The 19,307-nt window shown below is 38.8% G+C and overlaps 1 protein-coding gene across 1 annotated transcript; it reads right to left on the bottom strand.

Annotated features, from left to right (window-relative positions):
- Positions 1-1,237: 1,237 nt before the first annotated feature.
- Positions 1,238-16,166, bottom strand: pdca (phosducin a). Its single transcript, XM_026934916.3, has 4 exons — positions 16,040-16,166; positions 13,544-13,616; positions 9,285-9,433; positions 1,238-3,005 (listed from the first exon to the last, which is right to left on the bottom strand). The coding sequence occupies exons 2-4, from the start codon at positions 13,587-13,589 to the stop codon at positions 2,487-2,489; spliced, it is 714 nt and encodes a 237-aa protein (XP_026790717.1). The 5' UTR covers positions 13,590-13,616; positions 16,040-16,166; the 3' UTR covers positions 1,238-2,486.
- Positions 16,167-19,307: the final 3,141 nt, after the last annotated feature.

Genomic DNA, 19,307 nt, shown 5'->3' with positions numbered 1-19,307 from the left:
CGCTAATGCTGAACACACTGGTTTGAGTTTCAGGGTATGGTTTGGGGGAAATCAACTTTAGACAATTTTCTAGGTCCCAGAAGTGGTCACTGGTAGTCAGTGTGTCACCTGAAACACAGTATTTGGTGTCCAATGATTTGATCAGCACACTTTTTTCTCTCCTCCCTGTATGTATGATATGCATGCAGAAGTTTCACATTTTACATCTCTTCAACTTTATCAGAATGCTCTGATTTCAGTAGAAATCTCTTTTAGAATTGTTGGCTGAACCAGATAATTGAAAAATCAGTGATTGATAAACTCCTGAACACTATGAGTGAACCCCTGAACATATTAACTTAAAAATTATTCTTGAAGTTTACATGACTGAACAACTGAACTGAACCCTCACCCCATTGCATTATTATATGGTATTTAACAGCATCTTTTTTTTTTTTTTTAACATGAATGTGTGAGTAAATTGTACTGAGAACCATGACACTGACATTCATTCAGTTGCTGTGGAACTGCTCAGAGCCCATCCTGGGAACACTGGTCTTGAGGCAGGAATGCACACTTATTTACACCTATGGGCAAGTTTTGATACCCTGTCCGCCTAAGAGCATGTTTTTGGGAGCTGGGAAGAAACTGGAGAACCTGGAGGAAACCCATATGAACATTGGGAAGACATGTGAAAGTCCACACAAAGACATTAATCAGAGCTCAGGATCAAACTGGGGACCCTGGACCTGAAAGGTATAATGGAATAATAAGTAATGAGAAGTAATGGAATGAAAATGCTATTTGATTATTTATAAATGAACTCTATTTGGTGGCAGTAACAGCAGGCCTTTATATATACAGCATAGTTAAATAATTCATTATGTTCTTAAGCATAATGTCAGTACTATACATAAGCCAATAATCAGGTAAACTATATGTATTGAAACATTTAATCCACAATCTTGTCATGGAAATATTTCAAAATATCATGTGCCCCAAAATATTGACAGTGCACATAGGTATGGTTATGAAAGATCAAATATTGTGAAGACAAACGTAAGATAAACATCTTTTTTACTTCCCAGAATTGCAGAATGCTGGCCAGTAGGAATGATTCTTGAGCAGTGAGTTCTTTGAAAATCCCCACTTTCTCTGAAACTTTCCAAACTCTTCTCAACATACTATTCAACCCCATTTCTTTAGAAATGTCTTGTCTGTGGTGTAGAATATGGTGAAGAAAAATGTTATTACAAGTGCATGTTTATTTCACATCGTAGAACACTATCTCTTTACACAGTTTTATTTTTACAAGTGTTTCCATGTTTTTAAAATAAATTGGGTCATTTTAACTCATAACACATTTGTAGTTATATAGATATTTATAGAATCTTAATTATATATAATTTTCCTGTTAGTCATATATACAGTAATGTGTGTAATTCTTTGTTTTTACGTACTACTTACTGGGGATATGTGTAATCTGTTGCTTTTACTTACTACTTACAGGAATAGTGACATCTATTCATTTTCCGGCCAAAGCTTGTTTCGTAACCTGTAGTATTTTAACATTTTCATCAGTAATTTCATTACCTCAGTAATTACCTACTTACCTGCACTGAAGTTAGCCCTTTTACACAGCTACCACATAAGTCAAGCCAGAACATGTGGGTGGAGCTAGAAATAGTGTAGATCACTGATTAGTCAAATTCAAGTGTCACAGAATCGTCCTCTAGCTGGAGTCAAAATATGTTTTAGCTGAAAGCAGCTCATCAAACCAGAGATTAACTACAGGGCTAGAGACATCAGAAACACACAGACAGGTTAGAAAGAGATGTTTTCACAGAGTTTCATAGTTTAGTTTAGTTTATTTACCTTTTCTGGTCTGATTAGTGAACTGACCACATGGCTTGTTCAAAAAAAGAAAGAAATGTTGACAATGACAACAGACCATTTCCATGGCAAAATCAAAAGTGGTAACATGAAGTGCCACTACGGACCAAAACATAACCACTTCAAACTGATGCTTCTTATTTAGACCAGGTTAATCACTAATGGTTAAGCATTAAAAGGTAACTGTCACCGATTAAGCAAAGACCTTCATAAATTTCAGTGTTGAGTTGAGAGTTACCCATGACTGTCTATCTTTTATCTGACCAACGTAAAAGGTAAAATCATCATTTGATGATACAATTTTAGGTTTCACTCATTTTTATTTATTTACTCTGTGTAAATGTGCTAGGAGATTCTTGGTGTCTTTGGTCAGTTATTGATAAGAAACATCATCATGCTTTGGTTAATATGTGTGTTTCAATACCACTTTATTCCACATGCAATAATCCTAATAATGCATAGTAATTGCAGTGGGATGTGTATATCTGATTAGAGCATGTGAGTTAATGATCCTCTATACATGACAAAATTATTGCCTGTCTGTATGCTTGGTCCCAAACATTTGCCATGGATCTTCTACTATGGATCTTCTCCACTAGTATGATCTTTCTAGATTATTCCACCCCAAGTTCTTCATCATCATCAGGGCCGGCAGCAAATTCCTTCTCTGGCAACAAGCCATATTCATTTAGGAAGTTCTCCACATCAATAGCGAAGAACTCCTCACTCAGCTGCTTGGTAACACATATGAAGTTTCCCAGCATTTCTCCACCTTTATACACCAGCACAGTGGGTAGGACATCATCAGAGAATCTTTCTCCCGCACCCGTGGCAGATGCCCGGATTCGACAAAACTTCACGCTGGAGTACTCAACCGCTAGGCTGCTCAGGCAGTTGTTGAGAGCTTCACATCCTTTGATAGCATCGTCATAGATGTGTACGATGATCAGCGTGAGCCGGTGCTCCTTCTCGATGGCCTTGAGGAAGGCCTCACTGCTTTCCAGCTCATAGACACTGTCAAACTTGGGCCCGAAGCTCAAGCGCTCATGCATTTCCTGCATGCACTGCCTGCGGTATTTCCTCAGACATCGCTCGTCCTCCTCCTGGATCATCTCATACTCCTGAACGCTCATCTGGTTTGGGTGACACATTATGCTGTTAGCAATGCTGCATATTTACACGTCACCAGACATATTACGATGATGCTGACAGTCTGGTTTCGTGTGACATATTCCACCAAAAAAGCATTACATTGCACCAATGTTCTGCCTGTAGATCAGGAAGTCAGTAACAAGGCCCCGAGTAACAAAAGGTTTGATGATTTCCCTGAGGTGAGGTAAATCATCTGCCAGGGAAATGACCCCAGCTATAGATAAGATTAATAATATGTTTTACAGTTACATGGTAGGGCAGTTACATGGTAGGGCTTCTCAATTAAGTTATAGGCTATGCAGGACCTGAGTCAGGATCATGTTTTAATTATTCAGATTTTTTTTATACACTTCACAAACTTGTAACCCCCCGTCAGCGTGATTAGGAGTTAACTCACAAAAATTTAAATGATTATTTACGGGAATACTATAGACCCGATTTACATCAATCAGAAAACGCAAGGATTCGTAGGAGGCAAGGGCACACACACACACACGGATTTAAATGCACTTATTTATATTTATACCTATTTATAGGTAAGAGAGGTATTTGAATTTTGACAGAAAAATTATATCAATAACACTGTATGGATAGGAATGGAAACAGAGCAAAGGAAATGTAAATTGGAAAATATATAAATCAACTCCAAATTGTCTTATAACCAAATAAATAACATGAATTGAAATGAAAACTTTAAATACCAGAAATTTCTTTCTCCAAAATGAATTTAAAATTTATGTCTCAAATGTTATTCTAGGTTTGATCCCCTTTTTTATGTTGACCTTATATCAATGTTAACCCAATTTTAGTACCTTAGAGTCCAATTTATATACACAAAATATATATATACTCAAGTTCAACAATGCAAAGTAATAAACCCAAATATCAGCGTTTAAATGGAATCACATATACAAATTGGCACCCTAAACAATTATACACAAATTGAATGTGTATCAGCTCTGTATCAGTAACTCTTGGAAAGCACAATCAAGTGTCAGTCCAAATAATAACAAATGATACTTCTTTCCTCAGTTCCTTATAATGAATGGTCCAGTACTCAAAATATAATAGATACTTCAAACCTCCAGAAGTCCAACGAAAACTTGCTAGAGGTGATGCAATGCAGACTTCCACAGGAAAAAAACAAAAGGATTGCTGTGTCACCAGCATAAATCAGAAAAGAACACTTATCTTAATACGTTCATCTGTTTACTGAAGCACTGCACGACAAAACATCACCTTCCTCCTTCACTTACATGTATGCATGACAATCCCTTACAACAACTCCCACAATTACTTTTACATCCGTGGCAATTGTACAGTAATACAAATACCAACAAAAGAGCTAGTAGTTCAGGAATTTACTATATCTTGATTAGTTTTTCTCTTTTATACTTTACCCATTTACTGAACGATATCTTGTTAACCAAGCATGTACAACATGAACGTTTATGTGAATATTAGAACAGTTTGACTTAACCTAAGACATATCTTGGTTTCAATCTTACTATCAAGGTTTACATTACATAGTCCTTCAGCCACATTGGCTTCCTTCTGACACGCTGTCCTTCTGTTGGTCTATCAACACTTTCTGTTGCTGAGGCAGAACTTGATTATTCCGCTGACCTGAGATCTGTATGCAATGGTGCCAGATGAGACACGTCCCATGTCCGTCCATCATTCAGTTCGTAGCTGTACTTTCCTTTTCTCCTGATAATCTGCATACGGTCACTGAATTTTGAGGTTCCTTTAATAAAAAGTGCCGGTTTTGTTACACGTACACAATCCCCTTCCTTTAGCTATGGTATGCTTTCATTTTTAGTTGTTTCTTCTTTACTTTCTTTCTCAGTTTCCTTGTAGCAGGGGTTATGTCGCATGGCGTGAGGATTGACAACTTTGTTCTCATCTTTCTTCCGAACAAAAGCTCAAAAGGAGACACCCCTGTAGTGGCGTGAGGAGTAGCTCTGTACATTTACAAGAATTCTACCACAAAGGAAGTCCATGGAGCTCTTTCTCTTTGTGCAGTCAGAATAGCATCCTTCAGTACCTTATTCCAACGTTCAACTGCTCCATTTCCTTCAGGATGGTATATGGAGGTGCGAATGTGTTTGACATCTCTCTCGTGCAGGAAATCTTTAAACTCCGAAGAGAGAAATTGAGGGCCGTTGTCAGTAACAATCTCCAGTGGATTCCCTTTTTGGCTGAAGACTGATGTCAGAAAACTCGTAACAGTTGCTGCTGTCACATTCCATGTGAATGCCACTTCTGGCCATTTCGAGTAATAGTCAATTAATATAATAGCATATCTGCAGCTAGCAGGACCTATCTCAAAAGGACCCACCACATCCATGCCAAGTTTCTGCCAAGGGCCCGCTGGATAATGAACCGGAGTCAGCAGTGCATGTGTGGTTCTAGCTGTCTTATCATGAAGCTGGCAGGTGACACACGGCAGGATGAGCACTCAACAGTGAACTCGGTCAGCAACACAGCTGATAGCAGGGTGCTCACGGCAGCGACAGTTTCTGGTTCAGAGTCCACATCAGGGTTAGTTTCATTTGTCAGGGGCAAGCGTGACAAACAGTCTGTGACCTGGTTGTCAATGCCACGCTTGTATTCCATATCATAATTAAAGCAAAGCAATCGGGCGGAACCATCGGGCAACTCTCAGTCCAGCCCTTCTCATACCCTTAGTAGTCAAGAGGGTAGTCAATGCTTGATGGTCCGACCTCAACTAGAATTTGATGCCCCACAGATACGTTCTCCAACACTCAGTGGTCCAGACGCAAGTGAGGGCTTCTTTTTTGACTACTGAATATTTCCTCTCTGTAGCGGTCAGGGCTCTGGAAGCGAGAGCCACAGTCCTTTCCAATTTATCTGGATGGAGCTGGGTCAGAACACCACCGATACCGTAATCCGATGCCTCTACTGTGACAATTGTAGGCAATGCAGGGTCAAATAAAGCCAGTGCAGAGCTCTGTGCAATCAGTTCTTTGACTGTCTGGAAACTCTTCTGAGCTTTGGTAGTCCATGTGAAGTCTAAGTTTGCTCTAAGCACATTTCTCATAGGTTCGACTACGGCTGCAAAGTTTGGAATGAATTTTGCATACCATGCCGTAAGACGTAAAAACGATCTTAGCGTAGACGCGTCCAAAGGAGGTGGAGCTTTACATATTGCCTCCAGGTGGCTGTTATCTGGCATCAATCCCTCTTTAGAGATGGTATGGCCCAGGAATGTGAGTTTTTCCTGGTGAAATTTACATTTCTGCTCATTTAGACACAGCCCTGCTTCTTGAAGTTTGTGCAGCACTGTTTTTAGGTCATGACATCATGACATCAAGCAATAGAGTCACCAAACACGATGACATCATCCAGATAACACTGGACACCTGGAATATCTTTGAGGATTGTGGACATAAATTTTTGGAATGCTGCCGGGGCTGATGCTAATCCATAGCAGACTCTTTTGTAACGGAAAAGACCCTTGTGTGTTATGAAGGCAATAAGGTCTCTGCTATCTTCATGTAAGGGGACCTGATGGTAGGCATTTGCAAGATCAATTGTGGAAAACAGCACTGCACCTCTCAGCTGTGAAAACAGTTCCTCAATGTGTGGAATGGGGTAACTGTCCACAACGATTGCCTTGTTCAGTTCCCTGAGGTCGACACACATTCTGATATCTCCCAATTTCTTCTGGGTCACTACGATAGGTGATACCCACAGTGCGGCATCTACTCTTTCAATAACGTCTGCTGCTAGCAAACGGTCCAGTTCTGTTGACACAGCATCCCTCACAGAAAACGGTAATTGACGCAGTTTCTGTTGCACAGGTGCAACATCTTGACGCAGTTTCACTTTATGTACAAAGTTCTTTGCACAGCCAAAACTTGCTGTGGAGTTTGACACCTCAAACACAGATTCTTTGGCATTGAGTACTGTGTTTCCCTTTATGCACAGATTCAAGGAAGATATTAAGTCCATGCCCATTAGTGGGTTTCCACTTTTCACAATATAGAATGTAGCAGGTAATGAACAATGTCCATGTGTTGCCTGAGTGTTAATGCGTCCCAGCACAGGAAGGTTATCCTTGGAATATGTGACAAGAGCAGGTTCCAGAGGCAATTCAGAAAAGTACTGTTTGTATATACGCTCCGGCAACAAAGATACAGAGGATCCTGTATCCACAGTTAGTTCCTGCATTGTAGTACCAGACAATGTGTTCATTTGGGCATTACACAAAATTTTGGTGCTGGAGATGCGCTAGTCATGTACAGAAGAGTCAGTTCAGGGACTTCAGTTTCTCTTATCTCTTGTTTCCACGTTGAACGGCATACTTTTGCAAAATGTCCAATTTTGCCGCATGATTTGCATGTCTTATTTAGAGCCGGGCACTGCTTGGAATTAGCTAAATGACTGCTTGAATCGCAACGGTAGCATCTGCATTCAGTCTGTACTCTCATCCGACTCTGTTGCTTTAACTGTGTACCCTTATGTGCGTTCGCTTCTTTTTTTCTCACGTGCAGTCTCTGTACTGATAGTTCGGCAGATTTTGCGAACTCACTAGCATTGGCCATTGCATTTTCAAGCTGATTTGCGATTTGTATAGCTTTGTCCAAAGTTAAATCTGCTTCAAGCAATAAACGTTCCCGAATTGAGTTGCTATGCACTTTCTCAACGATTTGATCTCGCATTTCCTCTTCTTTGTCACCAAATGCACATAAAGACACCATATCATGGAGTGCGGCCACATATTGCAGAATATTTTCGTCATGCCTTTGCTCTCTTTGTCGAAATTTGTGTCTTTCCGCAATAATATTAACTTTCGGGACAAAGTGTGCCCTGAGTGCAGTTAGTGCAGATGTATAGGTCACACCCGTATTTGGAAGGGTGTAAAAGATTCGCTGGGCTTCTATTCCAAGGCAATGAAGCAGTGTAGCACGCTTTCTAGTATCAGGCCAGTCATCCCCCTCTGCATGAATTGCCAACAGATAGTTTTCAAACTTCTGTATCCATGTACTGAACGGAATTGCAGGTTCCCCCGGGCATTGCAAATATGTGGAAGGAAAATTAACTGATATCCTCGTCGCCAATTTGCTGTGTCACCAGCATAAATCAGAAAAGAACACACTTATCTTAATACGTTCATCTGTTTACTGAAGCACTGCACGACAAAACATCACCTTCCTCCTTCACTTACACGTATGCATGACAATCCCTTACAACAACTTCCCCTAGTGGTACTTCTTAACCAACAGACTTCATAATTGAACACAACAAGGATAAGCGTCTCTCGTCGTCTCACGGGTGGCTCGCCATCTTTACACGATGCACATGTGAAGCATTCACATCAATGTAGTCTACGAACAGGAAAGTCCGAAATCTACATTTCTAGGATGACAAAACTGGCCTGCTAAATTCTCACCCTAAAGTTCTACACTTTCAGCAATTCTTAATGTAGACCTTAATGAATTCTTTGGTATAACAAAATGTGATGTTTTGGGACAATTATTTTTGCGCATAACTGTCAGCATTAGGTGAGGCAGCAGCTCTACCCACTGCACCATCATGCCACCCCAAAAAAAATTGAAATATTGCGTTTATTCCTATTTATCCAAGCATATCCTTTGAGATTCAGAAATGTTAAAAAATGTTTTCATGAATTATAATTAACATTTTAAACTTATTTTTCTCCCCATCCACCTTTATGATGTGGACACCCTAGTTGACTTCCACCTCACCATTTCCCTATTACTTTATTGTTTATTAGACACTATGGACCAAGAGGACTGACTTAGAAGGCATTGCAAACAGAAGCAACACATAATAAATATTTCAATATTTTCTTTTAAGCATTAACATAGTTAATGTATTAAATTAAAAAAGGGTGTTTTTCTATGTAGTTGTAAATCCTCCATCCATGTATGACAGCTGGTGTAACTTCATTATTTTATTCTGCTAACTGGTTATTAATAAACTAGTTAAGTTATTTAATTAGCACACAAGCTAGTCCGTGTGCTAGCTCGTTATATAGCTGCTCAGATATAACAGTATCAGTACAGTAGAAACCAGTAGAAATTTTAGGGCTAGTTCTTCATTATGTGGTTCAGTGGAAATACTATGTACCAAACTGTCAAGGAAAATGATTTCAACTTGATTGTCCAGTCCTGTGATGTCAGTAATATGTCATGAGGCAAGGTGACAATGGCATGTTAAAAATGATTGTGGTATTCAGGGTGAAGTGTTTTGTGGTGTTGGTTAATGACCTTGCGGTTAATTCTCTCATGGTTTTCATCGTTGTTAGCCTTGGGGTTGGACATCTGTCTGAGGAGCTCTCTCCGCTTCTGTGGCGTGCTCTCAAGGTCCTCACTTTCTAGCTTAAATTTCCTCCAGTCGTGGATCACTCCTTTGGGACCTGCAGAAACCACAGGCATCATCAACACCTGCTATAATCTATAATCATACCTCAACAGAATTGATAAGGAATATTTTTACCAAAGTGCTAGCACTGCTAGGGATAAATGAAATAGAGTTTGGATTAACATGTAGATTTTTGATAATTGGATCATGTTAACTGCGTGAGATTCAATTTGTTGTTAGCAATTTATCAGCTAGAATTTTTTGCTGTTGTTGTTGTTGTTTTGTTTTTTTTTTTTCAAATGTGCTTAGAACACAATCAGATTTAGTCTGGATTAGCATATGGGTTGCCATCTGGTGCTACTGGTTGTGTTACGTCAATTCTCCCAAAATGCAAACACTGATGAGAATGAATGAAATGTTGTTTGTTTACTGTCTTACATGAAACCTACTGCATTGCCCAAATGAAACCCAGCAGCAATCGATGGTAAGATAAGCATCAGAAACATATAATAGTGGAAAGTAGGATGACTAACTGTGAAAAAATAAAGCGTAAGATCAAGATGCAATGAAACTCTATTCTTTTGTTTATTTATAGAGATTGCACAATTATCACACCACATAGTATTCTGAGAAGTCATCATGCGGCTCAGAGTCATGAAAACCTGGTGTTTAGTAGGTAATTACTGGCAGTGATTAGTCACACCTTTTTGAATTTTCAGTACATTTCATTAAGAAATATTGGATATTGTCTTTTAACCACCATGCACGAACAGTTCTTCCTATGGCACCAAACACATGCCAACATGGCTAGCTAGTTGGTTGACCAACTGTCTGAATCTCAGTGCTGTTAACACAGATGTGTGGATTTTCCATTTGTAAAATGTGTGATGGGTGGCACAGTGGTGCAGAGTTGTAGTGTTGCTGGCTCACAGGTCCAGGGTCCCCAGTCAACCCTGAACTTGAGTTACTGTCTGTGTGGAGTTCCCTCTGTGTATGTGTGAATTTTCTCCAGGATCTCTAGTTTCCTCCCACCTCCTAAAACATGCCAGTAGGTGGACTGGCTATGAAAAATTAAACCTAGGTGTGAATGTGTGTGTGCATGGTGCCCTGCGATGGAATAGCATTCCATTGAGGGTCTATTCCTGCCTCATGCCTGGTTCTCCTGGAATAGGCTTTGGATCCACTGTGACCATGACCAGTACAAATTGGTTACTGAAGATGAATGAATAAAAAATATGTCTGGGTAAATCAGAGCTGTCTATGGTTAAGCTGAGCCTAATATTATTTGCTGATAATACTACTTGTATGTCCTTCTGTCCAGGTCTCCTAAAGTGTGAGCCAACTTGGCTGCTTGATGAAAAAAAAAACCACATCCTATTGGTTGCAATTAACCATTTTTCTATCTATGTTTAAAGAATTTAATGGTTAATGGAAAGCATTTGGCAAATAACCCATTAGAAAGTGCTATATGTATATATTTACAGTGTAAACATAACAAGAAAATGAGACTACTAAGTCTATCAACAAAAATGAACTAAAAATTACAAACTTTTTGGTTCTCAGAAATCCATAGAGATTCTCTGAAGAAGGCCCTAATGCATATTGAATGTCAAGTACCATTGTTAGTTGTTTCTTTAATAAAGACTGTCTGCACTTGCATCTGCCTCCTGGGAGTTACAGAATGCTCACTCTGAAAATGGATGCAGCAGACTTGGGGGTGCTAAGGCTGGAGTTGGCAGCACTGGACCTTTGTCTCCTGCAGCAGCAGCTTGAGAAGCTCACAAAAATGCTGAATGAAATCACTGCACTTCTGCCCCTGGGAAAATGGTTGAGGGAGGGCCACAAGCCCAGATCGGGGATCTCATCGTCCCCCACTCCTTGCCCCGCTAAGAACACAGCTTGGCCTATCTTTCCTGCTGAGGACATCACCCCCCTACTTGCCCCACTGAAGATGTCACTCAGTCCCTCTGCTCTTTTGAGGACGTCACTTTGCCTCTCGACTCTGCCAAGGACGCTGTCGCTCGACCTCCCAACTCTGCCAAGGATATCCTCCTGCCGCCTCCTGACTCCACCGATGATGAGGTTGGTCCACCTCCTAACTCCTGACTTTGGTGGTGATGTCATTGCTCTGCCTCCTGACTTTGGGGAAGACACAGTTGCTCTGCCTCCTGTCTTCACTGATGTCATCTTCTCACCACCTCCTGAATCTTGCAAGGTCGTCATTGGTGCTCTGACTGCTGAATCCTGTGAAAGCATTGTCGTTGCTTCACCTGCTGAATCCTGCCCATCTGTCCTGTGTCCGCCTCCCTAACCTGTTGGGGATGTTGCACTGCTTCGCTGCTCCGCAGGGGACGTCATTCTGCCTCCCTGCTCTGCTGGGGACATCACTCCACCACCCTGCTCCACTGAGGACATCAGCCCTCCCTCCCTGTCCCCCGATGACTTCGCTACACAGCCCCTCTATGTTGCTCACAGGGGTCCAGGCCCTCCTTAGTTTTGGGTGCTTCAGGAGTCACGCTTTAAGGGGGAGCTATGTGAAGTCCCCACGGACAATCCCTCCCACACCACCAGAGGGCACCCTCACTCATGTTTTTGAAGTTCTTCCGTTGTCTGTAATTACCTCCTGTCTTTGTGCACACCTATTTTGTGTTCCCCTGGTTAGATACCCTACTTAAGTTCTGCTTTTGCGTTCTTAGTTGTTTTCCTGCATTTTGGTTGCTTGTTAGTTGTTTGTTTAAAAAAGACTGCCTGCACTTGCATCCACCTCCTGGGAATTTTTAAGTGCTAAAACTTTCTTTCTCCATTGTTAACGGCACTTAATTTGTTTAGAAATCACCATTCTTCTTGTTATGCTATGTTGTCATTACTAATGTATGATTTTGTTTCAGCACAAAGCAGACAACAGATAACTGTGTTACTCACAAGATAGATGTGCCAAAATACAATGTGGTGTGACATCAATTTAAGGTTTGAGCGCTGATGTTTTTTAGGTGACACATTATGCTGTTAGCAATGCTGTATATTTACGTTTCACCAGACATATTATGATGATGCTGACAGTCTGGTTTCGTCTGACATATTCCACCAAAAAGCATTGCATCAGTGTTCTGCCTGATCGCGAAGTCACCAACTCCAGTACTAGAGACCCAGAGTCCCTACAGGTTTAGTGATTTCCTTGAGGTGAGGTAAGTCTGCCTTTATAGCAGGGAAATTAATAAACATCGTCTCTGAATTGATGACCTCTGCTATAGGTAGGATGTGCTAGATGGATGTTTTCCTTCCATTCAACACATGTAACACACCTAATTATCAGATTAATTCGATTTAGTTATAGGCTATGCAGGACCTGAGCCAGGATCAAATTTTAATGATTCAGATTTTTTATACAATTCACAAATGCATTATAATAGATATTTTAGGTTAAGCATAACATTTTTTTTTTTACTATTTTTATTACATCCCGAAAACACTCTGTAAATTTCCCCTTGGTGTGAAGAAGTGTATGAACAAGTGTGTGCATGGTGCACTGTGGTAGACTGGCATCCCATCCACGGTGCATTCCTGCCTTGCTCACAGTATTCCCGGGATAGGGTTCAGATCCACTGTGACCCTGACTAGAATATAGTGCTTACTGAAGATTAAAGTACTTCCCAATGATTTCTACTTCTCAAAAAGAGGTTTATGCCCAGGACACACCCATGCTTCAGTGGATAATCTAACCTGGATACTGTAGATATGTATCTAAGGACTGCTGCTGTGATCATAAAGGCTGTCTCATCCTGGGACAGTTATTGACAATCTGCTCATACTGAATACCCTTTCAACACAGTACTGTTTGTCTTTACTCTTCTACACCTGATTTATAACTTGACTATCAGGTGTCATCCAGGAGAGGATGGGTTCTGTTTTGTTTTAAGTCTGGTTCCTTTCAAGGTTTCATCCTCATGTCATCTCAGGGAGTTTTTCTTTTTAATGTCATCTCTGGCTTGCCTATTAGAGATCTAAATCTACATCCAGATTTCCGTAAAGCTGCTTAGTGACAATGTCTATTGTTATACGAATGAGACTAATTGAATGAAGGAATCAGTGATGGTTTGGACATAAAGGTGATATAAGAATAGTAGACCAATGATTTATGCAGCAGTCATCAGTGTCATTGTGATACCTGTGTGTGTTGCTGGTAGTTCCTCTTCCTGGACCGAGTCTGACATCTTTACCGTGAATCCGAAGCGAGACTTCTGAGAAAAGATGAAAACAGAACTTCCAGGGTTTGTAATGAATGGGATAAATAATCTCAGACTTTGCCTGCTTTGTGCAACTTCCTCTTGGGTAATCAACAACAGAGAAATAGAGAGAACTTCCTTAAAAACTGCCCCATAGTAGTCATTAATTTTTTTAAACCCCAGTCTATAGCTTGTAACTACAGCAAAGGATTAATGAATAAATGATAAAGTGAATGAATAGACTGATAGCTAGAAAGAGAAGGATGTCAGCAGGTGTGGTGGATTAAACCGCTGATTATGATGATGTAACTACAGGAAGATGGATTATAGATGTCAGTGTCACCTACGCTTATCAAGGTTGAGGTTGGATTATAAGATTAATACACATAATTATACACTGGTTTTGCATTTCAGCAGACATCTGTACTTTTAGGTGTATGTAGTAATTGTCTCAGCTGGATATTCTTTGGAAATCTTTGGACAGTAAAACAAGTAAGATGATTTTTAAAGGCTTGTGACTATTGGGTCTGTTACACATCATTAATGACGATTTTTAAAAAATTATTAAAAGCAAAGTCCATATGCATGCTGCTATGCATAGAGAGACAAGCGTCTTCACAGATTTAATTTTCATATAAACTATGAGAAACTTTAATTTCATGTTTGGTCATTTCAGCGTTCATTTCATGTTTCAAATGACTGGTCACATTTTCAGTGATGTGTAGACATTATTGTCTGTTTCAATGATGTGTTCTCGCTATTGTGTTTCGATTAGGAAGCTGATCATTATCTAAAGCTTCATAACTAAAAAAAAAAAACATAAATTTCAAAATGTCACCATAAATCTAATTGCATATTTGATTAAAGCTATATTGGATTAAAGGTGTTAATATGACACAAAATCTAAACACTGTGTAATTGGTTTGGGATTCAGCACTATAAAACTATAATTGTTCAGATTACATGATGGTACATATTAGCATGTGCTTAATATCTGAACAGCTACAACTGTTCTCATAAAATTAATCTGCTCTTCTTTTTTCATACTAAAAGGGCTTTGTGGCCGAAAAAGTTCGAGAACGCCTGCTGTAAGTTATCACATGAGGCCTGATAGTGCTGGTAGCATTCAGGAGATTTATAACCATCCATTTTGACAGAGGAAGACTTATATTACATGACATATTCTGTAAGTATTCACCTTTTACTCCCAACAATGAAAAGGTAACGTATCCACACCTGCTCTTGTTTTTTCACCAAATATCTTAAATCTCTTATAAATTTCAGTAAACTGTTACATATACATGGTCAAATCAGGCCTTGAGCTAAGTTTGCACACAGTAATAACTAATAACATTAGTTATTACTTATTATTATATATTTATATATCTACAGCTAGAGGCTCTCTCTCATTGCACTGCTTGTAGCTACACATATATATGTGTGTGTGTGTGTGTGTGTGTGTGTGTGTGTGTCTCACTATTTTTGCTACTGTTCTGTTTATTTGTTTGTTTTTAATTCTCCAAATGTTGCACAATCTCTAATAAATTAGTTTAAAATCAGTCTGTATTTTAGTTTATTTTGTTGGAATATGAAATATGTTAATTCTGAAATTGCTTTTGTAGTACTTGTTTAGTTATAGTGTTTAATTTAATTTTTAATTTCGTAATATAATGTATTTCTTACATGAAGGTGCCTTTAATATATTCTGCACCAGACATTTTAATATCAGTAAATTTTCATATATCTATGATCTAATCAGTTCTTTCGCTGTTTGTACATAGTATTAACCAATTAAAGAGGAATCTGTCCTTTTCTGGGTTCCCCCTGAAGGAAAAAACAAAGAACCCATAAGAGATTTTTTTAATCTAAGAATGTTCTTAGCATGTACAGATCATCTAGATATACAGCTAGATGAAACACATAGTTAGACTATTACAGACTATTACAAATTGAGATGCCTGACATTTAAAAACTTTTGAAAAAAAAAAAACTTGAAAAATATACTTATACTGTAGTTATGACATTGTAGAGGAAGCACAATGTATAAGCCATTATTAGACAATTTATGTCTGGTTACCAAATCCAGACTTCTGTAAATTTGCTTTGTGACAATGCCTATTGTAAATAAAACCGAACTGAATTCTATGCAGCATCTTTATCAGGAAGGCTTCAAAGTAGAACCTTTTTTGGAAGCTAATAACCCTTAATTTTCCAGTGAACTTTGAACAACCATTTTTCTAAGCGTGCATAGCATAGGCACATCATGCAAAGAAGCACTCTCTGAGCATATCTTATTTGGTGAATCATTATCAAGATCTGATTGAAGATGCTTGTTAATGGTCAGCAGTGAACAGGATTTGTCTCCTATATAAGATACACTAAGTCTTATCTAACTATAAAGAGAGAAAAAGGTTGGGATAGAGAGCTATCTGGCTTACCTGACAGTATAGTGCGTGTTGAACAGATTCCTCTCCTATAGGTTAGTGGATTTTCTTTAGAAGTTCTCAGACCCCGGTGGTCCCTCTACTTAGGAGGTGGTGAGTGTGGTCTAAAGTGCTTATTAGAATTAGACATGGGCGTCATGATGACATAATTTGATGGCATGTAATCAGATTAGAGCAGGATAGTTAAGCTTCCTTCATAAGCCAGTCTCTCCATGAAGGCTGATGGATGACAATGAGATGACCATATAGATTGCTGATTGCTGTAAATGTTTATAGATTTAAAAGATTATAGATTGATTTAGGATGGTGAAATGGTGATTCAGGAAAAGTGGGTGAAGAAGTGGGTGAAGCTGTTTATTTGGTACATGGTGTAAATATTAAAAATAGATGGTTTAATAATAAGTCATTAATAAGGTTCAAATTGAAACATGCAAGATCGACAATGAATTAGAGTAAAAATGACAAGACAATCTGACTCCTCGGGTTTTGAGACCCACTGAAGTGTCCTGATACTTGTCCTAATACAACCCGGGTATGCTGTTATAGTAATTAGTGACTAGGTGGTGGAATCCGTTATCACCATAAAGTTGATCATGTTCCTGGGATAGACTATAGATCCACCACGAACCTGTCTGGGACAAAACGATTACTGAAGATTAATTAATCAATCAATCAATCAATCAATCAATCAATCAATCAATCTTCAGTAGATCATAACTGCCTGTATTTTACATCAGCTAGGAATGGTTCACCGCAAATGCTAATACTACAAATCAATGACGTTTTTCATGATTACTATGTACAAGAGTGACATGTTCATGAGGAATCCATTTATTCAGAAGCTTTAACAAAGACTGTATGAGGCAACTCACTGTTAGCACTGTGCTCATTTCCTGTTACTTAATTTGGCTTTTAAGCCTTTCATTTATTCACCCAGTGCAGTTCATTGCTAGCTCTTCTCTAGGCAAAATTTCTGTTAGCAAGTAAATGTACTCTTCTTGCTCTTGTGTTTAGCGCTGTATGATCCCAGGGTCAGAATGTTAGAAGAAGATATGATCAGATTCACTGGAATGTGGAAAGGTTGGACATTCACACATCCATTTAGGGCAACAGAGGTAGCTGCTGTATACGTGGCCTGCTTGAAACCTGATGACGTTACGCAGTTAATGACTGTTTTCTTCTGCTCTAGGCTAAAGAAGATTATAACATTGATTGAGTGTGTTCTAAAGCATGTTGTGTCTCGACTTTTCCTGATGCCACACTCCTTTTTCTCTCTATTTTTTCTTGTTCAAACATACAGATATGCTCATTAAACTGTAGGACATTCTGGAGATGACACACTCTGACTCTTTTCTAAGAAAATTAAAGTGCCAAATACTTTATTCAACTATCAGTTTAAGGCATCTTTTTGTTGAAGTTTGCCAAGCAATAAGGTTAAATGTTCTGTCAAAAATCTAATTATCTTGTAACTCAGAATTTCCTTTTTCTACTTCAGTACTTTCACATTCGTAAAATAATAATAATAATAATAATAATAATAATGAAAGCATATTTATTGTGAACCCATTTTTGCCCCAAGACTTGTCCACAATGTCCACAAGCAATTCTGTACACAGAATTATTTTCCTGATTTAAAAAATTAGTTTCAATTTGGTTAACACATTATTATACTGCCTGCAACTAACATTTTACATTTTTTTCAGTTCTGATGTTTCACACCTCTATGAGTTAGAGAAAAATAGGATTTGATAAAAATTAAAAAAAATTGCAAAATCTAATTAGGTCGTACCTTTTATTCCAACTCAATCTCAATTAAAATGCAATTTGCCTCCACATATCACATTTATCTATTCCAATCTATAAGTTCCAAGTCTATAAAACATTGCTTATGCCCCATGTAGCTCAAGATTTTTCTAAGAAAAATCCATCACTTCTTACATATTTCTTACACACTTCTTACACACGCCTTTCTTAAACTTAAGAGAAGAATTATGTTTCAATTTACGGTATATTATACATGAGTTCTGGGCTTTTTTGTTTTTCCGTAAGTAAGCTTCCTCATGGCAATCACTAGATGGAGGTAAAATTGAGGTTTTTTATTCCAAGCTGGCCAGGATCTTCCTGAGGCCTTATAAGGGGAAAGGGGAGGAGAGGACAGGGAAGCATCCCTCTTTCATGTCTACTGCTCTCTCAGACATGTTTATGTGGCCCTCAGAGGTTTCCTCCTGATGAAATAAATGAAACTGCTTCTGACTGCATGCTGCCACCCACAGAAAAATTGCGCAACACAGTCTGCTTTAATTTATGGAAGCAGAAATTATATCACAGGGGCTGTCTCGCAATGGGAATTAGGTTTTTTCCACTTCAGCTAACTTCACATGTAAAGCTTTTTTTGGCATCAGTGAATTTTGCTGTTCCGCTATGAGTGTGACACTGTATAGGCTATAATTTTTTGGGAAAGGAAATGATGCACTTTTGATTCACATTTCTTCAACTGGTCAGTCCTGTAATTGCCTAGCAGAAATAACTGGGTCAACTGTAACTATCTCTGGCACTATGTCTGCACAGAAATTTAGTCATCCTTCTCCTGAAAGGAATAGTAATTTGATATAGTGCACCTACTGAATATGTTAAATAAAGTGCCAATTCAATGGATTGAGAGTTATTAATTTTATTACATATTTCTTTCTGAAACAGAATGTCAGGAGCAGTAGATCCAACCAGCAGACCTTGGATTAGCCCCATGAATGCATTAGGCATTGAGCTGAGATTAATCTAAAGATTTTGGAGTGGGAATGAGCACAAACGCACAGACACAAATTCCAACCATGTTTTCAACCCACCCCCAGTATGAGTTCTGAGAATAATATTGAATAACAGAATAGATTATCTTCTAAGCAGTAGGTCTTCCTAGAGAGGTTGCTAAATATCTGGAGTGTAGCAAGTTAATATTAAATTGACATGCTTTTTTATATAATCAATTAATATCTCTCTAAAACACCTGAATGGATTGACCTGCCTTCACCCAATTGACTCAGTGGTGAAGTTACGACACTCTGCACAAACCTGTACAATCAATATTCCAGCTAGTTTCAATGCTCGTAATGAGATGTAATGTTGATCAACCACAAATACCCTCCAGTGATTTCTTCCCAGAAACCACTGCGTGACAGCACTTGCAATTGTCTGGATTTGTTTTCAGTATCTGTATAATTGCATGCATCTGGCTTTGATAAACAGACTACGTCTGCAAACGATTCAT

Source organism: Pangasianodon hypophthalmus, chromosome 14 (assembly GCF_027358585.1).
Source record: "Pangasianodon hypophthalmus isolate fPanHyp1 chromosome 14, fPanHyp1.pri, whole genome shotgun sequence".
Classification (NCBI taxonomy): Eukaryota; Metazoa; Chordata; class Actinopteri; order Siluriformes; family Pangasiidae; genus Pangasianodon; species Pangasianodon hypophthalmus.
The sequence above is the reverse complement of the archived record's forward strand: the minus strand, read 5'-3'. Positions and strand labels throughout refer to the sequence as shown.

What these genes read in the sequence shown, in the direction of transcription:
- pdca (XM_026934916.3), bottom strand. Translation starts at nt 13,589, where the DNA reads ATGTCAGACTCGGTCCAGGAAGAGGAACTACCAGCAACACACACAG. An exon ending in ACTACCAGCAACACACACAG is followed by an intron (nt 9,434 to 13,543) that starts GTATCACAATGA and finishes TGGTTTCTGCAG; the next exon opens with GTCCCAAAGGAGTGATCCAC. An exon ending in ATGAGAGAATTAACCGCAAG is followed by an intron (nt 3,006 to 9,284) that starts GTCATTAACCAA and finishes CACCCAAACCAG; the next exon opens with ATGAGCGTTCAGGAGTATGA.